Source organism: Pygoscelis adeliae, unplaced genomic scaffold (assembly GCF_000699105.1).
Source record: "Pygoscelis adeliae isolate BGI_AS28 unplaced genomic scaffold, ASM69910v1 Scaffold83, whole genome shotgun sequence".
Classification (NCBI taxonomy): domain Eukaryota; kingdom Metazoa; phylum Chordata; class Aves; order Sphenisciformes; family Spheniscidae; genus Pygoscelis; species Pygoscelis adeliae.
Window position 1 is genome coordinate 436,783 of NW_008824467.1, and position 24,824 is coordinate 461,606.

At 37.4% G+C, this 24,824-nt stretch overlaps 1 protein-coding gene across 1 annotated transcript in view; it reads left to right on the plus strand.

Moving 5' to 3' along the window:
* The first annotated feature begins 268 nt into the window (after nt 1-268).
* The window catches only part of APC (adenomatous polyposis coli), a 67,312-nt gene continuing 42,756 nt past the window's right edge, over nt 269-24,824 (plus strand). Inside the window, 3 exon segments of the mRNA XM_009321086.1 lie at nt 269-421; nt 17,880-17,964; nt 18,911-19,112. Coding sequence (XP_009319361.1) covers nt 287-421; nt 17,880-17,964; nt 18,911-19,112 — 422 coding nt within the window. The 5' untranslated portion in view covers nt 269-286.

Here is a 24,824-nt window from a genome sequence, read left to right on the forward strand (position 1 = left end):
CATGTATTCTGGCTTCCCCTAATACCTAATGCAATTGTTAATGAACTTCTTTCATTTGCTTAATCGTGTCTAGCAAATGGAAGCCCACTGAAAAAAGTATTTGAACTGGCATTAGTTTTAGGCATTAATAGTTCGGTTTAATGGATTTAAACGTTTAGAAAGTTGAGTGGTAAATGGGAAAGAGAGAGAGAGAATTTTTTGTTTAGATAAATACGGGTTTTTTTCCTGAAATGTTTAAATTTAGTATTTTCTCTTACTTTTTTTTTAGGGCTGAGGGTAGCCCAGGATGGCCGCAGCTTCATATGATCAGTTGTTAAAGCAAGTTGAGGCATTAAAGATGGAGAACTCCAACCTTCGGCAAGAGCTAGAGGATAACTCAAATCACCTAACAAAACTGGAAACCGAGGCATCTAATATGAAGGTACTGCAAGCTCTGTGCCTGTGTGCATCAGCGTTTCTGTTACTGCCTTTTGTGTCATGGACTGGTAGTTGCTCAACAAGTTTTGTATGCTTTAGATTCCTACAAAAGTCCCTTTCCAGGCTGCGTAAGGGAAAGCTATCAAATCTACTCAGTGAAGAATGTATTTATTTTAATTTGAAAAATGAAATATTTCAAAACAGTTTTTTTAGAAACAGCTTCCAGTTTTCGTAGCTTCTTTTCTGGTGTGTCATGATAAGCACTACCATTTTAGCACTGCTGTACTCACCAGCAGGAAGTCCAGTCTGCTGACACAGTTTGACAAAGCAAGTATTGTTCAGCTCTTGAAAACATGGGAGAGACTGGAGGTTTTCAGTCTTTTAAGGTAAGTTTAAAAATTTTGGGGTTTACTACAATTACAATATTTAACATCCCAAAAGGAAAACTTAATTTTAAAATAAGACCACAAGTTCTCCAGCCTCTCCCAAAGCCTAAATTCATACTTAGTAATTTCACCCAGGTCTGTCCGTCTGGTGTTTATTGGTTAGGTGTAGGCCTTCAGAGCCACCTATCCAAGAGGAAACACTAGACTCAGCTGGAATTTAGAGGGATTTTGATCAGTAGGAAGATAGATACACAGCTGCATCCCTGTGATCCATGACACTGAACAGGGCAGAATTTCACAAGCATTATAGCTGCATTAATGTAGTGCTCTTCCTAAGCTGACAAATTTTGCTGCTTTTTGCTAACAGCCAGCAAAACCAGACTGCTTTTGGTACCTCAGTTAACACGGCTCAGAAATTGTTGGCATCTCTGCATATACTCCTGCATAGGGTACGCATATTCTAAATATTAAACAACATCTGTGTGTCCATCTCCTTGCTTGCTTTTTTTAAGCTTTTGTGCATATAATTAAATTTCCATTGACCTAGAGACAGACCAGCTGTATAAGCTGGTCTCTAGGGCATTAATTTGGGATGTGGAACAGCTTTCTGTCCTTACTTAAAAGCTGGCAGACCACCAAACGGAAAGCGGCTCTATCGCACTCCACAGAGGAGTGCTTGTGAGCATATTCAGAGTAGGTGTCGCATTTTCTCTCTCCTGGAATGCCATTCTAGATATAAGGAATTTATCCTAAAAAATTCCAACTCAAATATCATACTTGGTATGTTTCTTTTCATGTCGGGGGATGGGTGGGGAGGAGATTGTTCAGATTAATTTGATTTTTTTAAAAAATCCATATTCTATGAAGAAATCCTAATCAACTGTGTTCCTCAGGAGTGCTTGCTCCTGCACCTGAATCAAGAAGCTCCTTCTTTCCCTTGTTTGCTTCAGATGTGTTTGGAAAGGGTCGAAGCCTAGCTTTGACTTGACTTGAACCTGAAGGAAGGGATCATTGCAGGATTCTCTTTAGTGAGGAGATAATTTAGTTTTGCAAGCTTTTGGAGGAAGTATGCAGTGGCTGTGTTCCACTGAAAGAAACTGCATGGTTTGTATGGTTCCAGTGCCATAATTAGGGATAATTACAAGAAAAGTAATTAGAAGAACCAGAGCAGTGGAGACTGAAAGCCCTTTGGCTACCATATAAGCAGTTAAAACTCCAAATATTTTGGAAAAAATGGTCTTCTGGGAGCATGTAGGTGTCACAGAGCCCTAGCAGCCCCTCCTACCAAGTAAAATCCCCAATATTAGTGGGAGAAGGGGAGCAGCAGTGGGGAAAACGAGCTGTGGTTCTGTGGCAAACATCACTGTTCTTACACCATGAATTTTGATCTGTGGGCTAATGCAGAAACATCTCACAGTGACTGTTTGGCCTGTTAATGTATTTGCTTGTGTCTCCTCTTTTGCCTTATATTCTTTAATCGGTTGTGAAAGGCAATAGTTAGGAAGGGCATTTTAAAGACAATATTGTATCTTTAAAGAAATTGATTTTGGAAGTAGTAGTGTTAAAATGCTGTGTAAGTGTGCCTTATCTTTATAATTGCTCCATTTCAGAAATGTAAGGTAATCATACTGGAATCAGAAGATTAACATGAGCTCATCTTGCACATGTATTTATTATAAACTACTACTGACCCATATAAGAACAGTGTCTGAAAGCTTCATGCTTAAAGCTAAATGTCTTATTTAAAAGTGAAAACTGTACATTTGCTGACCAGAAAACAACATGATGGGTAAACAAAGATAAATGTGATAACGGGATAAACTAAAATGATTAGTAAAAGAGTGTTCACTTTGCTTTTTAATTTGTGTTATCCTAGGGATTAACTGTTGAAACAAAAGAAATCCCTTAGAGTATTATGACTAACTTGGGAAATTCAGTTGTTACTGTTGGCTTGCTGTCAGATGAAATACAGCAGTTTGGTACGATAAAATGTTCTCTCTAAATCAACAAATATGCTGTTTGGTGGTCAATGAAATAATGATGTTGGCCCATAAATGAAGAAAAACGGTTTCAGTGTTTAGATGCAGACAGTAACAGTAACTGCATAAAACACAGACTATGGACAAATTTAGAAAAAAATGAACATAGATTTGTTTGAATTCAAAACCTGTAAAATTCATGAAGAGACAAAAGGCAGTCCAACATCAGCTGTACTACTTTGTGCATGTAAATGTAAGAGACTTCTTGTCAGAAAAAGACCTCAATTTTTAAGACATACATTGCAAATGAATACTCTCCTGCTTGGTTCTTGTAAAAGACAATTATTTTTCTGTTAAGGATGGCATATATATATATATATATTTTTTTTTTTTACGTCATAGCTAATTCTAATCAGCATTTTTCCCTGTATAAAATTTTGGGGGAAATAGGTACGTAACTTCAAGTATTCAAGAAGTAGCAAAAGAATGCTTGATTTCCACAGTCACTCTCTGAGTGCTTGGATTTTACAGTAAATGAGTAATGCTATCTTGTATAAGAAAGCTATCTTTATTATATGTAATGCTCTGTGGGCAAAAAGTTCTCTCTTTCATCTTTATGTAGTGCACTTAAAATTACATTCTACATATCATTTTCCAGCTTATTTAATGTCCTCTGTATTGTGTCCACACCTATCAATAATAAAATAGGAAGGCTGTCAGTAGAACTGATTCAGATTTCTTGAATTTCTTTGAGAAACATTCTAACCAGCTAAACATACACTGTAAAGAAACAAGGCAATGGTTAAACTCTTGTTCTCACAAAATCATGAGCTGCTTATTCATGAGGGTTTCTTTACAGTTTTTTGTTTTGTGGATGGTGTTTTTTTGGCAGATCATGTCCTCATATAGAGGTTTTAGTTTTAATAATTTTCTGTGGTTTTTTTGTTGTTGGTTTGGTTGGTTGTTTTAAGGACTTCAGGTTTAGAAGGCAAAGTCCTAGAGAGCTAATTCCTATGATGTCCAGTGCAGGTCCAAAGAGTGGTTTATTTTTTACATGGATGGTGTTTGTGAGTTTGTTCTGCTAATTAGACGGCAGGGTAATAAACCTTGTGATGCTATTATGTTGGATTGGAATGGATTTTGACTAAATAAAAAAGCAAGTGCTAAGATATTTTGAGGATTTTGAGGATTTTGAATGTGTTTGTACAATGTTAAGCTAAGATAATTTAATGTGGTTGCAAAAGAAATTTTAAGCCCATAGAATATAGTATTCCAGATTTACTGCAGTGTTGTGCATACTTTGTGGGGTTGATTGATTAATACTCAAATTAGCAGAATTAAAGGTAAAATGTGCTAGAGATGCCATGGTGCCTGTTTTTCATCTTGTTTCTGTCATGATGGATTTGTAAGAGTATGAGAAAGCTTATATCTTACTTGAACTGAGTGTGATTTTGTAATTAAATATTAAGTTGCATTTTATCTGCAAATATAACTTCCTATAATATCTTTTAATGACTATTTAAAAGGATAAATATACAAATCCTTAGCAGGAATAGCAGACTGACTAGCAAGTTAGCAACTTAACAGTTACAGTAGCTTGTTTGTTTCATTAAAAAGAGGGCATCTGAAAAATGTACTGCTTCCAGCTTAGAGTTTATTAGCATACGTTTGTTAATAAAAACAGAAGATTGATGTTCAGAGCGTTCCAGGAACTAACTGGCTTGCAATGTTTTGACGCTCTGTTACACTTTTTGGACACAAACTCTTTGTCAACCTTGTATGGAAGTAGCATTTTGTGATCTATAAGCCATAAGAGTTAAAAAAAAACCAAAACAGAGTGCTGGTCCTTTACATCAGGTATACCAGTGGCTGAATCACATCCTTTTTTTAGAAGTTTATATTTGCAGTGACATAAGATTTCAGGTAATATTGGTACCCTTTAAGCCCCTTGCCTAAATTTTAAGTTTTGCTTTAAAATGGCTGCTGAGGGATTCTCTCTTTTGGAATATGTGACTACTTTTATCGGATGTCTCCTTGATTAGGTAGGCAGGTGATCACATTTTCTTTTAACTCACCAAACCCCATTTAATGGTCATACAATCTGCTTAGCCACCATTTCATGATACTTAACCTTGAAAACCTACTTTATTCTGATCAGCTGTCTCTGATCGTTGGTGTTTAATGATCCTCATTGTAAAGCACAGAAGGTGCTAGGAGATATTTTTGTAACTGGCACAAGAATTTTTAGTTCAACGTATCATGGTAAGCCATGTGCTTGCAAATTAGAATTTGGAGCCTAATGTGTTCACGAAGACCTCTGATACATACAGCTCAACAATTTTGTCATGTGCTATATTCATACGTAGTATGTGTCTATGTATCTGTATATGAGGTTCCTCAAGTAGATGGTAGATAAATACGTTTAATGGATACCCATGTTTGCAGTCCCATCTTCAGAAATCTAACAACAGTTTTTCTTCTAAGGTACCAGAAATTATACATTTTGCTGGGGATACTTACTGTGTCAGATAATAGGACTTCCCTGTCTCTTTCCAAAGGGAGAGTGTTTTTAGCTTCATCTTGCCTTTTGCCTTTTTCCTTTTATCTTCATAGAAAAGATTTTCAGTTGGCATCACACACAGTAAAATGTTTCACCAAGGCATACAGAAATAAAAAAATAATTGAAAAAATACGTTAAGCTATGAAAGCAAAGCATTCAGTACACAGAAGAGAAATGCTTATGTTAAAATAGACATATTTGATCTGGAATTGCTATTAGTGAATACACATAGTAAGCAAACCAGTATAACTTGAGAAGCCTGTATTTGAATCTTGAATTTAGTATGATAGGCATTTCTTTGCATCCTGTTACACATTGGAGTATTACCATAATTTCCAGAACTGTCCCTGGAAATCTGATTTCCAAATTATCTGAGTTATCTGGTATGTTGTTGTTTCTGCTAAGAGGGCAAGTCAGATATAACATAGTGGATTATAGTTGCTTCATGAACCAAAACCAGTGTTGTGATATCTCCACAGTAATTGCTCATATGAAGCTTAGGGATGTTTCCCTACTATGCAGAGAATGTCTCAGTGGCCCTGTCTTGAATTTAAGTGTCAACAAGAAAACTTATAGAACAAAGGGATAAAACAGATACAGTGAAATGTGAGAAATAAATTATATGCACCCAAGTGTTCGAAAGCAACTCGAGTATGAAATTGCTGAACTGTCAAATGTAAGGTATAACCTGTTCCACCCTCTCATCTTCAGCAGTTGGCAAGATTGAGGTATGACCCCTTTGGCTTTAAAGAAAGAGCAGACTATAGCCTAAGAAAGAGGAGAAATCATTTATTGAAGTGGTCATGAGATCTGGATACTTAAAAATGGTAGTCATGCAAATTATTTCCCTTCTGTCAAAAGTCTTCATCAGTTTATCAGCCAATAATTTCTTGTTTGTTCATGGATCCCGAAGTTCCTCTATGGTAGGTTCCCTCCTTGCAGCAATTCAGCAAGTATGGCTTCTTAGTTAAAGCTTCTCTTCTGTATAATCCACACTGTGTCAACCTTATTGTTTAAGAGAGATCTTCTGTTAATTAGGTACCCCCTAGCCCCTGAGATTCTTCACCAGCATGTTTCCACTTGCTTCCTTACTTATCTTCCTTTATTTGTTTTCTGTTAAACATAATGATACATTGTCAAACTATAGAATTCAAACTGAAGAAAGTTCAGTAATTTTTTTTTTTCTGCTTTTCCACCAGTCTGACATCTTCATGGCATACCAAATTTGTATGCATGTATGTAATTTTTCTGCAAGATCTTTAACATGTTTAAGTCCTCCTGGTTATAACCACCTCTTGTGATTGTCAGACAAAGATCAAGATCCGTATTCTGTGTTTAAAATTGCCTCAGCATGCAAGTTATGGAAGGTGGCAGGTGTGATGCCACTTTTAAGAAAAAAGAAAAGTTTAGGAAAAACTGCTGATCTACAGACCTGCAAGCTTGAGTTTGTAATGGACGTGTTGTCAAAAACCACAGTAAAGAGCAGACTACTAGTGGGCAAAGAGTTAACATTTCTTTCTTAGGGAGCAGTGTAGCTCACAAATATGAGCTCTTTGAAGGAATCGTTGAGTAGGAGGTAAGCAATATTGGCACTGATGAATCTGCCTGGATTTCTAAAATGAGTGTGGTAATGTCCCTCACCAAAGACTTCTGAAGAACCTAAGTCGATTTAGGAAGGTTCTTTGATTACTATCCAACTTAAAGGTAGAAAATGAAGAGCAGAATGAATAGTCAGGGTTTGGGGTTTTTTATTTTACCAGTAGTGTCCTAGTGAGATTTCTGCCATGACCTGCATTTTTTCAACATATTCATAAGTTATCTGGAAAAAAAGACTGAGATTAAAAAGTTTGACTGATTTTCAGTGTGGTAAAAATGAACGTGGAGTGTGAAGAGCTGCAGAAGAATCTTGTGGTGTTGAGTGACTGAATTGAGTACATGGCAAATAAAATTCAGTGCTCCAAAGTGTAAAACAATCATCACGGATAACAGCCTTAACTTTATATATGTAATAAGGGGTTCTGAATTAGCGTGGCAACAACATAGAGGTCTTAGAGATACTATAAATATCTGAAAATGTCAGGGTTTTTTCATAAGTTGTCAGGTTAGTGCTTAGTTTGGATCCAAAAAGTCGGTCTGATATTGGGAATTACTAGTTTTACAAAAAAACTATAATTATGTCAGGATGGACACATGCTGCATCCGGAAGTTGAGTAATATGTCCTGTTCTGATGAACCTCCTCAGGAAGGATCTAACAGAATTAGCATAGGTGCAAAAAAAATTAAGCGATACGGAAAACTTCCTTGAGTGGCATGATTGAATAGAATGGGACTTTTCAGGTGGAGAGAGCAGGAAGAGAGAGAGGGACGGGATGGGAAGAAGGTTGTTGAGCTCTAAAAGATCATAAATAGCATGAGGGAAGTTAATAGGGAATGATTAGTTTCCCTCAATACCATATCTAAGGGACATCAAATAACATTATCAGGTCGCTAGTGGAAAACAAACAAAACAAGGTTCATTTCTCATCTTAAGTCTTTGCCTTGGGAGCATTTGGATGCTAAAAGAATTGATCAGGAGGTAGTACCACTGGAGATGTGGTTTCAATAAGTCTGCAAGTCAAGGCCAGCTGGAAGCTGGGAGAGGACATACAAGAGAAATGAACAGTAGGTTTTGTTTTGTTCATGTATCCTCACTAGGTTCCTGCTGGTGAAGGTGGGTTATTGGTGTGGATAGGCATTTGGTCTGTCTCAGCATGAAGGACAGTGTTTGCTCTTGGTTCTGTTTTTTCCCAGCTGGGTTATGCTCCCTTAAGAAGCCGGGGGGAGGATGAGGAGGAATTTCCCTCCCTTCTAGAGCTCCAGAGCATTGTGAAGTAGAGGAAGAGGGCCTTCGGGGTGGGGGGTGGGGGGACGCGCTGGTGCGGGGTGAAGGAGGGAAGGTAGCGGCGGCAGCCTGGGAGCCCATGGCTGAAGAAGAAATCCAGAGAGCCTGTGGTAGAGTAGGAAATGGAGACCTCTGCCTGGCCAGTGATGGAGAGCCCTTTCTCAGACCAGGTAGTGCTCTGCAGTTCCCATCTGCCCTGCAGGGGTACAGTAGGCAGTTGGGGGGGGTTGTACTGAGACTCAAGAATAGCAATTGAAGTGTCTCTTCAAGTAACATTTTTTTTTTCATTCGAATGGTTAATATTTTTTAATTAAAAGGTTAGCTAATTATCCTGGTTTATAGTTTAGCTTTTTGTTTTGTTTAAAAACATTTCGGTCTTCTTTGGGAACTCAACAGAAAGTGTTAATGAGAAGGTCTAAGCAGATCTACCACAAAGCTCTGGCCACCTGAAAAGTAGCATGGCCCCCAGTGCATTAGTTTTTAGGTTCCTGGAGAACATTTTAGCAAATAATTTCAGGAAAGCATTTTTGGTGAACATTTGTACTTGTGTCAGTTGGGACTGAAACGTGTGGTAATTTAACTTCAAAAATTCTGTATGAGGTGGTACTAGGATAACTTGGTCACATTAAAAAGTGGTAGGTTGTGGGTGGTGGGTTTTGGTTTTGGTGGTTTTGGGTTTTGGGGTTTTTTTTTAGGAAACCAGAGTTGTTAGGTTATTCTATAGAGGTTCAGAGAATTTGAATAATTGAAGTTGCCAATATGATCCCATAGTTTCCTTACAATTTATGAAGCAGTTGCAAAGCATCATGATCATCCTGTGATGTCAATACTATGCTGCTATGAGGTTGCGGACACATTTTTTACTGTACCCTTCAGTTCTGGCATTTGGTTTTTTTTCATCATCCTTATTCTGCCTGTGCATGCCTGGCTTACAGCTTTTTGGAGAAGAATCCTGTTTACCTGGATACAGATGGTAGTGAAAGAAACTTCTTTTTTTGCTTGCTACTAGCAGCAGTTGAACATAAATTTTCCCTCCTTAATTAGCCTGTGTGTCACCAACTGATGAGAACCTTCCAGCATGCTCTTCATTTGCTCATTGCCATGCAAGTAGCGTACCACAGAAACTGGCGCCTGTGTTGAATCTGCCCTTGTCCTGGCATTGTTTCCATGCATCTTCCAGCCAACTCTAATGAGTCAACTTCGTTTTGTCTGACTGATTTTTCAGTGTTCTGGCTTGTGTGGCCAAAGTTAAGGGTTTTTTATTTTTTACCTTGTACTCCTGGATCTTACGAGTTATTTGGATGGTACTGTGCGCTCTGCTGACTTAACAGAGCTTGTTTTTCTTCTCTAGACTTCCATTTTTTAAAGCTTGTTTTGATATATGCTCTGTCTGGCACACAGTAGAGGCTTTGTCTTGATTTCTTTGACACTTCACTGAATTTTGTTGTGGCCCAGCTTTAGGGGAGCTTTAAGCAGGAACATAAATTACAGCAGCCAATAAAGGGAAATGTAGAAGGAAGAAGTGTTTTGAAGAACAGCTCAAGGTGCAGTAGCGAACGAGGAGTTTGTGTAATAAGTTTCCTGCTTTTAAGAAGGAAGCAATGGGAGGGAATCAATGAATCGAAAGCATAAATTTAAGAAATTTCTATGAACTTCTTGTTTGTATCAGTTTTCAATGGTGGGGACATTGCAATGAATCTGACCCCCAGATCTGTTCTTTGCTTGTAGCACTAACAAACCTTGTGATTGAAATGAGCTACAAAAAAGTAGTAGTTCATGCAGTGCAGTTTATTTTTACTTTTTTTTCTCTTTAGATGAAAAAAATACCACCAAAAAAAGATGTAAAGTGCATTTTATTTGGGTTTGCACATTCAAACATTAAGGAAATGCCAGCTTTAAGGTAGGCAGGGCTGCCCTGATCTTGTCAGCTGGTTTGTACACCCTATGATACAATTTTACCTATTCTACAAAAAAACTTTCCAAAGTTAGCATGCTTAATGCTCACAGTAAGGATGAAAATATACCCTTGTATAAAATAGTGTTATTTTCTAATTTAACCTCTGCAAGTAACGGCTTTAAACACAGATTTTCATGTATATAATGATCTCTAGAGAGTCAGGTATTTCTCTTGAAAGTTACTTCTTGACAGAAATGCAGTCTGCAAGAAGAAATTGAACTTTTTTTCCCAGAAAAAATATTTTATTAATTTATTTTTTTTTTACAGTATTAAAACTAAACTAAAACTCCGTCTTCTTCTGTCAGCTGGATTTCTTAGCCAAACCATGTCTTGTTGAATGAGCTGTGGTCTCACTATGAGTGGTTTGCATACGTCATGGAAATTGCACAGCTGCAGTCACCATCAGAAACACTGTCTGCAGACAGCTGAGCTAGTCGGAGTAAATTCAATGAGAGTGGTGAGATACAGATCTCGCATAGCACTGTGGCATCTTGGACAGACGGTGCTCAAAATCCAATTACATTTGGTATAACCTGCCAAAATATATTGATTCAATAATAATGTATATTTTGCTTTCAGTGTAACTGAATTATGTTTCGTATTCTGAGATAATACAGATTTAAAAATTCACTACAAGCTAACTGTCTTTGTTGTGCACAGTAACGAATCACCTAGCTGTAGAAATTTCACATTATACCTATTTAATAAGGGAGAACTTTGAAAATATAATAGTAGCATAGGATCTGACACTTTGAAAGTCAGGTCCTCTTCCAAATGGTTCGCCATATAGGCATTTGCACAGCAGATACGCATATACCCCTGCTCTTGGTGAAAGCCTATTTTAGATTTATATTCATCCCATTCTGCACAACATGTGTGATAAAAATGGACAGAACATGGTGACACCTTGTTTTGTTCTTTGAGTAACCATACTAGATTTCTACTTTTTTCCTCAAGTCTTCATATTTGCTTTATTTAACTGCTTGTATGAACAGTCTTACTGTACATGGTAATAGCTAGCTAGTCTAGTTTGAGAGTGAAATGAGCTGCATATACTTAGACACAAAGGCTGTTCGTCTGGAAAATTCTTAGGGGCGAGCTGGCAGAGTACTAGCTACTATCTTTTTGCTGCCTAGTAGTCTTCCATTGACATTGATAATGCCTCTTTTGAGGATAAATTTCTAAAGATTTTACCTTCAACTCGCGAAAATACTACTTTTCAGTATTTTCAACAAATGCATTTTTTGATGAACAAGTAGGGAGAAAAGCCATTGATTCAGCAGCAACATTCCTTGCCTGTATAAATATTTGTGGAATAGGTGCTAAATTCTGAGCTTCTGTAACTTGTGCTGTGTGAATTCATCCAGTATTTTCTTTCCAGTATATGCTTAGTTTCCATTTAATTTCGATATTTCCCTTCCCAACGTGTAAGTGCTTGAATTTTTTATGTCTTTCAAGGGAAAATTGTAATCATGGTTAGCATAGGAAACATTATATGTTTTTTTCTTTTTTTTTGCCCCCAATGTGAGCTTTCATCTTCGTTCTCAAGTTAATTCCCTTACTCAGTTGGATTTTGCACATGCAGAATGTTTTTGTGGTGCCCCCCACACACATGCCTTTCAGGAGGGAAGAGGTGATGTCGGTCTTAAGGCACATAAAGGAGACTGTCACCTCAGGATTGTGACATGGGGCAGGAGAATACTGGTAGTACAGTAGATATGCAAGGGATAGAGCAACAGATAGATCCTCTAAAAATACTGCTAAAAATAAAAGTACTTTTGAAGACATTCATGTGCATTGGTCATTTGATAAATTCAAATGTGTGAGTGGAAGAAACTCCCATAAGCTGAATTGATTTTTACAAATTGAATCAACTGATGAATTCTGGGAAATACTTCTCTTCAGTGACTGCTAAACTAATGCGGTTAGACATTTGCAAATAATGAAAAATTCGGTTATAGAAGTCATTTAGCATCTTACAAAACACAGACATTTAAAATATCAGTGAATTTATTTAAGCAGTAAAGAAGCAGCAGTGGCATTATATTGTGTGTGATTTGTGTCTTTTTAGGTTTGTTGGTATGATTTCACAATAAGTAATTTTTTTAGCATTATCTTTGCAATTCTAAGGATTCTACCAGAATCCAAGTAGGTTGGAAAATTGAATAAAAGATTCCTCACCCCCCCAGAATTTAGGTGAAATTGAGCTGGTGAGATAGATAGATAGATAGATAGATATAGTTACTGACGTTACTTCAGACAGCATTCTTTCTGAGCATAAATCAGATAACATTAGTTGATCTGACAGTGGGCTTGCACTAAAAACTTAATAGACTTCAGCATGTGGTTACAGCAAGTGACAGCTCTTGAGCATGGTGGCACCAAGCGAATATTTTTCTTTTAGAAAATGACATTGTTTGAAATCAAAATGAACAACATCATTTCACATAACAAATGCTTTCCTCTTTCTACAAGGTTGAAAGTTGAGCTGCTCCCGTGTTTCACCTCAGTCAGCAGTGCTGTCATCATTGCTGTTATCATTTGGACCTCTGAGCAACCAGAGCGATTGCTTGGCACTTCAGGCAATTAGAAGGGCTCCCACCAAGCTTGATTAAGTAGCAGTGTAACTCGCCAAAATGTATAGGAGTAAAGGGCCTCTTCCACAGCTCTCACTTGGCCGCTGTGAGTGTCGTACCATGTGTGATCATATTAAGGCACTGACAAGTTCCTACAGTTATGAGGGGTCATGTAAGACATTGAACTTAAGTTTATGCTATCTATAAATGCATAGAAAGTAGTGTTCTGGTGTCCGTCCATCCCTGCTGTTTTGACATCTAATGGTTTTGTTGAATTTGAGTGATGGATGTGCTTTTAGTATATCTTACCTTTTTTCCTGCCCTTTTAAACAAATAGTAATTGAAACAATGTGCAACACTGGGTTGAACTTCAAAAATGATTTTCGGTTTAGAGTGCAATTTAAGCTTTCAGCATATTGGGTTAAAAACATGAGTACAAATGCTGTCAGGAATATTCTCATTTAAAAATACTGCTGATCTGGTTAAAAATAATAGTTCGAGTCATTCAGTGTGCATTATTCCCATTTCTATATGGTGCTAAGATAGATGTTCAATTACTGTCTGAAATTGTACACACTTTCTGTATTTGTGCAGTTAAACCTGTTTTTATACTCAGATGTTGTAAATACAGTGGTAACCAAGGTAAGCATAACCTAAAAAACCTAAACTGAAGGATAACTCAATTTGGGTTTTGTTTACAAACATTGAAAGAAACACACAGTGAAGGCTGTGTGCTCTGTGTGTGTGTGTATATGTAGATGACAGGAATGTCTCTTCACACAGACCCAAGTATAGTTATTAGCTAAAAAGGAGGAAGAGGTGTGAAGAGTGTCTTACTAAAAATTGCTTGATAGAATAGCTTTTGTTGAAAGTTTTTTTAAATGTAGATTCATGCTTACCTTTAAAAGATCCCGTAAATTTCAAAACATCTTGTTGGCTTACTAGTCCAGCTGATATTGGCCTGTGAGTATATCTGGTGTACTGCTGCCAGCAATTTCATATATTTAATTTTCATTATGATTTTCATATATTTTGTCATTTGCTGAATACACAAAACTTTCAGAAAAGTGAATACAAGTAATAAAGCTCATTCTTTATGAATCAAGTAGTGTTTACAGAAGACCAAATATACTGATTTGTCTGAATTGTCATCAGTGCTCCTTTTCCTGCCAAAGGAGAGGTATATGTCTAAACCAGAATGTCTTTTTACAGGTACTGTCTTTTGAAATATTTCTAAATATGAATATTAATGCTTACACTTACAGTCCTCAAAAATTGAATATACTTTTAAATCTTAACTCATTGGGATTTGAAATCTGGCGTTGTTAGTGTTGTTCCTCTGTGGTCCCATTCTTTATTAGCAGCTTGAATAAATTCACAGCCCTTAAGCAGTTTTATTTACAAGCCTTACCACTTAGTTCGGTGTATGTACTGTTAGTTAAGGTGCTTTTCTTCTCAGTAGTTTTCCAGTTACTTGCTGACGGGTCTGATCTTTTTTATTTAATTATCCATAAAGTAGTTGTAACGTCAGGACTATATTCATTTGTAGAGCACAAACAAACAAAAAAAATATTGACATTGTTTCTGTACTTCACAGTCCAGAGACTGTGAAGACTGAAACCTTTTAAAATGATGATGAGTCACAGGGACAGCTCCATTTCCAAAAGCATTCTTTTGTACTTCTCCAGTAAGACAACATAAACTAGGTTATATTTAAGTGACCATTAAAATAATTTAACTTACATTCTTTAAAAGAACAGAAAAAAACTTTTGCAGCCTTCCTTATAGATACACTTACATTTGTGTGTTTTATCAGTAAGTCACTACTAAGTCAGTGAGGAATTTGCTTAGAATAATGCTATAAACCACTACTAATATATTTATTCAAACTTGCATAACTAAATAATATGAATTTAACTTCAGTTAAATTGATTCAGGTTTATTTGTGGAGAAGATTTTACACTATTTAGCAAACATGATAGCAAAAGTAATGTAAAATTATTGTGGAAAAGTACTATTTCAAAGCACTGTATTAATCTTGGGGAAAAAAATGGGAGAACTGAATGTAAACAGCATTAGAGTTGAGTCCTGGAGTTACAGTAAGTGGATAAATAAAAATTTGCATTATCACAGTAATAGATAACTTGCCGTGTTTCCTCCAAATGGGTTATTGCAGAAAACTTATCTGTTCCTTTATTCAAGTAAAATTGTAAATTCCCCAATTTGTCATTTTAGCACACTGCCTCATTTTCCACCAGTACCTGGCCCAGGGGCTGCATCTCCCTCTCTAACCTTTGTCTGCGTTGTCAGCTTAGATTTCAAAGTGTGCTGTGATTCAGTTTGAAATTGATGTCATAGCCTCATAATGGCAGTTACCTTAGCAATGGTACTACAGAAAAGAAATGTAGAAAAATATAGAAAAGAACACTATCTACTAACTTGAAAAAAAATCCATGTGCTGTTGAAGAAAAGGGGATAATTTAAATTTGAAAGTTACAACCTAAATTAATTAATTAATTGTAGCAGAGAAAATTGAGAAAGGTGATCCAGTGTGCTAATGTTTAACTGTTGCCAGTGTTCAGAAAGAGCAGTCCTGAGCTGCCTGGACACCTCAGTCATGTAATTTGGTAGCACAGGAAAAGGTGATAGTATTTCCACTTAGCTGTTCATATTGGCTCTTGAAGCAGGAAGACTCATTATGTAGGAAAGCATCCTGAACATATGATTTCTGAAATAGCAGAACTGCCACGCGAGAGGTGAGAAAGAGGCTTCTAGGAAGGGAACAGGAGGAGGGGTTGGAAGTTCGGGTTGGGTTTTTTCCCTGCACCAAGGTACTGTCCTCAGAGGAAAGGGATTCATTAGTAATTTCTAAATTTAACTGAGCTGACAGGTCTTTCAGAAGCATGCAAAACGCCCAAGACCACTCCACGTATCCACATTGCCCTTTTAGGCTTTTAAGCTAAGGCTGCTGTCTGCAAATGTTATCTGCCCTTACATTAGGTAATGTAGGAGTCCTTCTTTGAAAAACACCAGATTACTTGTTTGTCTGACTTTGCTGGCAAGGTAGATGTTGTGTATAGAGATGGCTGGGCCATATGGCTAATGAGGATGCCCTTGAATGTACTTAAAAGCACAAGCACAGTGGAGATGTCTTTCTCAGAGTAGTGATTTTATCACACCAGACTTGATCCTAAAGGCTATGCCAGCCTTAACAGGTAGTGCAGTAAGAGCAGATCTGGAGATGAATTATGTTGAGGACCCAGCGTGCATACTATATATGTTCAGGGGATTTTGTTTTTGGACTAGCTCCAGCCTGGTCCCATGGAGTGAATGCTCGTTAGCAGTCTTGAGTGTAACTGCTGGCTTGGTTTGATGGGAAGGGAATTCGGTTCACGGTCCGAGATCACCCTACCATGTGAACCGAAGTACAGCTGGTGGGGCAGATGGGAGTCTGGCGTCAGACTGATCCAAACTAAAACGCAAATGCAGACACACACCTTGACTCCATCAGTCAGGCAACATGTAAATTGGGAAATTTGGCCTCAACTCCACCTCCAGAATTATTTCCACAAAACAGTGTAAACATAAGTAGTGTGTCTCTACTCTAGAATTCCTCTTCCAGAGTACTGGCATCTAGTTATGTAGTGGGTGGCTGCAGTGACTGTGCGGCTACTGTTTGCTCTGAGTCTAGTGCTTGGAGATTATTTCCCCAAAACCTTGTGCAGTTCTTTACTCAAAATCCTTTTACTTTTTTTTTTTTTGTGTGTGTGTGTGTGTGTATGTGTACAGGGAACAACACTTTGAATACCGGAAAGCTCAGTAGTTTGTCTGTTTAAAGAATATCTTGACTTCTTGTAGATGCCATTTTGTTTCCTTTGAAAAGAGCAAAATACATTTAAAAGGTACCTTCTGTACAAGTTGCAAGAACCATTAATGTTGACAGTAAGGTATGGTAGGCTCTTAAAAGAGCAAAACAGTGATGTGGAGATTTTTTTAAGTTGTCTAAGTTCATTAGTTTTCAGGTCTGAACAGAAGTACAATTCTGGGTGTAGAGTCTATGTATCAAAAATATGGGTGTACCTTTCATTATTCAGAATTGTTTTCATTTCCTGACTATTGCTGCTTCTAAAAATATTTTCTATGCCACAGTATGAAAAATGATATTTTTGATACTTAAATTCCAGTAAGAGCGTTTTGCCTTGTGGCCAGTCTTTTCAATATACTTTTGCTACTGATGTATCCACCATTATGATATAAAAAAGGCATTCACTAACTTGCATTTAATTTTCTACCTGAATTTAGGCCACCGAGCATTAGGGACCTAGGGGCTTACAGGGCCCTTTTAGTGTAGTAGTCATTGTTCACTATGAATCTTTTTGTGCATTAGAAGTATGTTCCTTCAGCTGTATAGTTTTATCATACATAGTTTCAATAGCACACGGCAATATTCTTGGCTTTGAAGCTTCAGCTGCGTGAAGCAGTCCTAAATCTCTTTCGTGTAGGCATGGTGGTAGTAGTAGTAGTAAGCCAAATAATACGACACCATGAAGGAATCTTAAGTCTTTTCCTCACAGGTGTGGTGGTAGTAATAAGAATAATATGACTCTCCTTGGTGGTTTACTGTGGTGCTAAGGCCTTGCAGAAAATAAATCCTGGGGATTACTTTTGCTCTGATATCTTTGAGGTTTAAAAAATGTGGTATTCAAGATACTTTTGTAACTTTTAGCTATGTATCCAAATTTTACTTTTACAAGACTTAACTTTAGCTACACAGATGGAGAAATTTAACTAATTTCTCTATGCTTCCATATCTCCATCTGTAAATTCAAGATAACTGGTATTCACTTTGAGAAAAACTTTTAAATAAGCCGATAGATGGGACTACCAGAGAGAATGAGTTATTCAGGATATACTTTACATCGTGACAGTGCTTGGGGAAATACTGTAGAATATATTTGATGGCAATTAAAGTTATGATGCTTGATCATGGCTCACATGAAATATTGTTTACATCAGTGTCTCAGTAGCTCTTACATAAATGTGCACTCACGGGCAGCATAAGATGTAGTTACCTTGTGGTTTATTATTGTATGGATTTCTTAATTACGCTTAATTTCTTACAGGAGGTGCTGAAACAGCTACAAGGAAGTATTGAAGATGAGGCAATGGCATCTTCTGGACAAATTGACTTACTGGAACGACTTAAAGGTAAATGTAGAATTATGTTTTAAGTAGATTCATTTGTTTCTTAGTTCTTTTTTCTTTGGGATAAAATTTTCTAACTCAGCTGCATCTTCTTTCCAGTGCTGACTTTGATGGTTAGGCATAGTCTCAGTGCCTGTTATTTTTACTAAGCATTTTAAGACACATTCTCAAAAAAAATATGTTCCTATGCTGCTTTTGTGCTTTTGCTCCTGTTACCCTATGGCTTCATGTTAATTGCTTTTGATACAACTTGCATTTCGTTCAGTTCTTCAGAAAAATACATTTGTTTAAATTGATGATGGATTAGTTCCACCAATTTTCTAAACTTGTTTGCATGCCCTGCCCTCTCAATGTCATATTACTGGAATTGTATCTATCATGCTGCAAATTGATGCCCCCTTCCCTAGAGCATCTGCTGGAATGTGCACCATCCCATTATATGGGATGTGCAGAGCAAGCCCAGACCACTGACTCCCTGTATACATCCATTATCCCTACCACTGAACCAGAAATATCATAGGGGATGTCTACATTTAAGGGCCCTGTGGTGAACAGAGTTGTCATCATCTATGTGACAGTGAAGCATCAGCAGGATCTCTGAGAAAGAAGCTATTAGGGAGTGGGCCACAGGAACAATTCACATGACATTTATGCAAAACCCTGCCTGTTTCTTAAGTCCTCTGGGAAAAAGGTAGGCAGGCTCATCTGGGGATACTGTTCTGACTGTCGGGATTGCAGTTTGGCCATCTGCTCAGATGACTAGTGTTCTCCAAGTATAGCATTAAGATTGGTTTTGTTCACATTACATTCTTCTGTGGATTCCAATGTAAAATGTTCCCACCAAAAAATCATGGATTTGTTCTTCAAATCAGAAAGTAAGATAGAAATGATCTTTTAAATTTGTGCTGCTGAACTTCACCTCTGAAAATGTTTGCTCTTTATTATCCAGAACTGAACTTGGAAAGTACCAACTTCCCTGGAGTGAAGTTAAGGCCAAAGGTGTCTGTGCGTTCATACGGGAGCCGGGAAGGGTCTGTGTCAAGCCGTTCAGGAGAGTGCAGTCCTGTTCCCATGGGATCATTTCCGAGAAGGGGATTTATGAATGGAAGCAGAGAAAGCACTGGTTATTTAGAAGAGCTAGAAAAAGAGAGGTAAATTTCTTTGTTTATCATCCAGTATGGATTGACTTCTAATTTTAACATGAAAGTTTACTGACATACCTAGTATTTAACTGCCATGCATATGGTTTTGATCACTGATATATTTATCTTGACAGGTAAGGAAACCGGGAATCTCCATTATATTTAGATGCACACACAACAAAAAGTATAAAAAAATCTTAAAACATATCATACAGCTTCTACTGCTTCTTCATATATGCATTTCGTTGTTACCGTTTGGCTGAAGGTTATTTTATTTTTATCAGCAGATTGTCAGCATCTGAAATATATTTAGGGAGAGGGAGTGGAGCATCCCAAACATCTCTGTATCTCCTCACCAGTATTGATAAGTGGTGAAACTGTAGCAATGTGGTGGTGCAGTCTCTTTCTCTTTTTTGCAAATAGTTACAACTACCATAGCTGGTTGATCAGTTATTTACTATTAGCAGACATTTACCTAGTGATTCTGCTTTCTCAGCCAAAATGTCAGCTAAACAAAAGTACTTACTCTCTCTTCAAGATGTTGTTCCCGTCTGACGTTTTGTGTTGACAAAATCATGAAATTTCTTTTCTTGCAAGGTAGTGGTATCCATTTAATAGGAAGAACATACTTTCAGGGCATAATACAGATTTGTAGCACTTTATCAATCACTTACAAAGGAAACACTAAGTAAGAACATGCAGCTGTTTCCACTGAAGACATGTTTATATCTTAAAATGAACCTGACTGAAATCCCAGATGTTTTCAGAGGCCTGTCTGTAAGACAGGGTTTCCTAAAGATTTTAGTCATTGACAGCTGCTTAATGGATAGGATGTTAAGCTCTGGGGGCGGCAAAACCACATAAATAGCAACACAATATTTTTATGCCTAGTAGTCATTAACAAGCAAAAAAAAACCACTTTGGAATTGTAATACAAAAGTTAGGTGGGTAGTGAGTGGTTTTGTGGGCAGCCCTTCAGAAACCCCTCCTCTAAAGGGCCTTTCCTGGGGTTCAGTAAAATTTTTGCAGTCAAGAGCTGAAAGGAGTACACTTTTCCTTCAAGGTACTATGTCTAGGTCCCTTTCTTTTGGTCCTATCAGTAGAATGAAAGTAACTTCCCATGGGTCCGTATTGAGCCTCTTCTAGCAGCCACTCTATTTTTTCATTTTCCTGGTCAGGATCACTAATCATATTTGTTGCATTCATAAAACCTAGATTCCTGAGGAGCTGTATAAGAATATTTAGGAATTTGGGAATCTCTTCCCACTTGCTCATGCCAGTCTTCAAGAACCTAATGTGTCTGCCATGTTCCGTCTTGACAAAACAGTGTACTTGTTTGTATTCTTCCAGTGCTTAAGTGTAGTTAGGACTTTCAGATACAATTCCAGTGAGCTCCAGGTCACCTGGAACAAGGAGTATTAATTTATAGCAGCTGGAGTTCTTCAAGGTGGTTAGCACATCTGATTTATGATCTGTGATCCTTTCCCACTCTTGTGGGACTATCACTAAGGTGATAGTTCTTTGGACATTTTTTTCAGCGGTAAAGACAGCTTAGGCAGTAAACTCGTCTTTGTTCCAAATAACGCTGAAAAAAAAGAGATAACAGTATTTTCACTTCAGATGAGCTTAGGCAGTGTTACTGTCACAGCTGATGGGGTAAAGATTTGTGCTGTGGAGAAGATGATCTGTAGAGGCATGGCCAGATCACATCTGTCTTCGTTATTAGTGAAATGATGGATAATCCAAACTGCCCTATTCTTTATGCTGTTTCAGGGGACATGTAGGAGCATGTACGGCATTGATGCAGACCCTGGGTAGCCAAATGAATCAGAACTCGGGGTGGGGAGTGGAGGACCATGCATCTGAAATCACTACAATTTCTGAAAGAAAATTAACCGCTTATTTTACTATGCTTTGTGTCTGAACTTGTTTGGCATACTTACTAAGTTTCTGTGTTTCTAAAAATATATATAAACATGTTTTATTTGCTAATAGAATTTTTTTTGGCACTTAAACAGAGTTTCAAAGAACTCATGGAACTTGACAAGCCTTAAAATATTAAAATTATTTAGAACAAAATAACATTTTTTGGAAACCTGCATCAGGGGAACATTTCCACTCAGTATCTTAACACACTGGCACACCATATGCTACGCATGGGCAACAGTGTTTGGGCAAGGACCAAATCATGTATTAACTGTGTGTGAACTTGGCAAATTCACAAGATGTTTATTAATAAACTAATTCACTAGATGTTTATTAATGTAAACAAGTAAGAAACAAGAAAAAATTGCTAAAATTTGTTTTGTATTGAAAAAAATTATTTAGCTTGGCTAAAAGTGGTCTTCTGAGGGGAAGAAAATTAATCAATTGATTCACTTACCAGAATGAAGATGAAATTGCCTGTTCCTCATTTGCTTAGCTCTCCTCTAATTTCAAAGTCAAAAAAAGAAAAGAGGAAAAAGGGGGGGGAGTATGTTTTTAAGTTAACAATTTAGAATACACTATTCATTAAATATCTCCTGCTTTCTTTCTGGCTATTTCCAAGTTATTTGGCAAGACACTGTATCAACAACAAAACTTTTCGGAGTACACTGCAGATTACTTCTTGTGTTGGTTTGCCTTTTGCAATTTAATAAATTTAATAATCTCACCTTTGTAAATTCTGTAATTTACCACTAAAGATGACAGTCTATGATGAATTTTTAATCAAAATGTTTGTTTGCCTTGTTTATTCCTTCTGGTTTATGCCACTCCGTTTTTATTTTCTTAATGTTAATTTCGAGCATTTTCTCTGTCTCATAACTTCTTTTTCCCCCTACTCTTATCTCCCTTTGGCTGACTGTACAACTTACCTAAGGCTTTACAGCATCTATCAGCAGTGTTTCATTTTCAAGATTCTATTTTATCACCTAACAATTGAAATGAAGGTATTAATTATAATTGTAATTTACATAATGCGAGTAGCATATAGTTTGTTTCCCTTCTCCCTTTTAACTGGGAATAACATTGACATAATTATGCAGGAAAGATTTCCAAAAGAAACCAATTCTCTGCGTTCATTCAGCTTCATCTGTTGCTAGAAGCTTCAAAAATACCACATTACAGAATTCTTTCAAAATACCCACCCTTCAGAAAAGCAGTTTGAATTGGAAACTTTTTGTTAACTTGTAAAAATAGTGTAAAGTCCCAAAAGCTTGCTTCAGTTGCCTTGCTGCATTCTCACGGAACATGACAGCATATGACAGAGAACAGAATTTTCTCTGATACTGTGAAAGTCCTGATATAAACAATTTTGGGGTGTAAAAAGATGGAATAACTGCGCTGGGTTTTTCCGTCAATTTTCTTCCATGATCAGTAACAGCTCTTCTACCTTAAATGCTCTCCTAACCTTAAGAAGTTCCAGAAGGCTGAGAAGGAGCTATACTTCTGGTTGGTATAGTGTCTGATAGTAATGTTAAGTGCGGGGAGCAGTTTATCAGACACATCTACAGAGACTTGCTGCTTATTTTCAAAGAAATTGAAGTACAACCTGCCATAGTTGTACCAACCCTTCAAGCTTTGTGCTGAGGGACCTTAAAGGCATTGTTAAAACCTGAATTCTCATGGAGCAGTGATACCAAACTAGTAATCCCAAATAAAACATTACTCGGAAGCAAAAATGACACTATAAAATTAAAGGTGTCACCCTCAGGTCATGCATTATGTTGTTTATGGAGCAGTGATGGTTCCTAAGTTCTTTTCTTGCTTCTAGCATCCATTCTGCTCGTCAAAACAGATTGAATGACAGTGTGTCTCACAAACTGAATACCCTACATTTTACAAGAGGAACTTAATCACATGTTCAGTTAGCTGAAAGTAATCGCTCTGGTTTCTACTACCAGTTCTTTGATATCCAGAGGCAGAATTAGTCAGTCCTTTCACATTTGCAAATACTCATGTAGTAAAAATACTTTTTATAGGGATTGCATTAATTGTGCTTTTGCAAATTTGATTTCACAAACTGGACATAACCAGTGCATGGGCTCCCCAGGTCGTAAAAACAGGAGCCATGTAGGATGCCTGCATGTGCAGGGAGCAGGCACCCAGGGTATATGTTAAGAGGATGGGCAGGTGGGAGGCCGAAAAAATGGCTTCCTCACAGGCTTTTCCCCGAGCACCATCTATTAGCTTTTCCTTCAGTCTGGCTTCCTGCCAGCCCCATCCTTGTGGCTGAAGAATTACTGTTTTCCTGTAATCCTGCTACAGTTACCTGCAACGGTATGGTAATTGGTTTTTGTTGCTTCTTTTCATGGATTTTGATTGTAAACCTGTCTGATGTAAAAGCTACCCAGTAAACGACTTTAATGTGTAGTCTTGACATTCCTAGAACAGTTCTGTTTCAACATAACTGTTGAATCAGATCTGGAAATTTATGTCATTCTGTTCATGTTTAAAAATGTCTAGCACTCTTAGATGTGTGTAGTTTTTCAATCTCTTGCAGTTGTAGCGAGGGATCCTGTCAATTTTAATTTTCCATTTGAACACTGGTCAGGTCACTTGCATTTGGTATGGAGTATAAATATTAAGTCACCAAAACTAGTTTGAAACATTTTTAAAGCACTCAGTCGAACAGATCCCTTAAAATACATATTTTTAAATTCTTTCTTCTACATGAAGTTCTGTCATGCGGAAGTTTGATTATCTTCATCTCAAATCATGACTGGGATGCATTATCAAAGTAGTCAGGGAAATTTGTATTTTTGTTGTATGCTGTGGTTTTGTTCTGTAATGACTTACAGTAATTATCCATAATGTGTTTGTGTGCTTTATGAAGGTACATATGGTTCTTGCTCAGAGAGACCACAACCTGAGTTTAGAGAGAGGGATGCAGAAGTTAAGGGATGGGAAATAATTCTGGGCAAACTTATGCAGCTTTCTGTCCTCTGGCTAAGTGTTGATTTTAGCATTTCCATTAATGTTAATGAGCAATACTAAAATGTCAGAAGGAAGAAGAGTGCTTGTAGAAAGCATTTATAAGAAATTAATAAACTTGTATTTAAAAAAAAAAAAGCACAAAAAACAAAAGTGACTTCTCTGTATACTCCTACTAGCCAGATTTTGCCTGAAAATTTTAGTAAGTGTTTTGAAAAGTGTTGTAACTATGTGTCCTCGTTTCGGCTGGGATAGAGTTAATTTTCTTCCTAGTAGCTGGTATGGTGCTGTGTTTTGGATTTAGGATGAGAATAATGTTGATAACACACTGATGTTTTAGTTGTTGCTAAGCAGTGCTTATACTAAGTCAAGGACTTCCCAGCTTCCCATGCCCTGCCAGCAAGGAGCTGGGAGGGGGCACAGCCAGGACAGCTGACCCAAACTGGCCAAAGGGATATTCCATACCATGTGATGTCATGCTCAGTATATAAACTGGGGGAGTTAGCTGGGGGGTGAGACCGCTGCTCGGGAAGTGGGTGGGCATCGGTTGGTGGGAGGTGAGCGATTGCATTGTGCATCACTTGTTTTGTATATTATTTTATTGTTGTTGTTGTTGTTCCCTTCCCTTTCTGTCCTATTAAACTGTCTTTATTTCAACCCATGTATTTTACTTCTTTTTTTTTCCTCCCCTCCCAAGTCTCTCCCCCATCCCACTGCAGGGGGTGGTGGTGAGTGAACGGCTGTGTGGTGTTCAGCTGCCTGCTGGGATAAACCACAACAGTCCTTTTGGCACCCAATGTGGGGCAC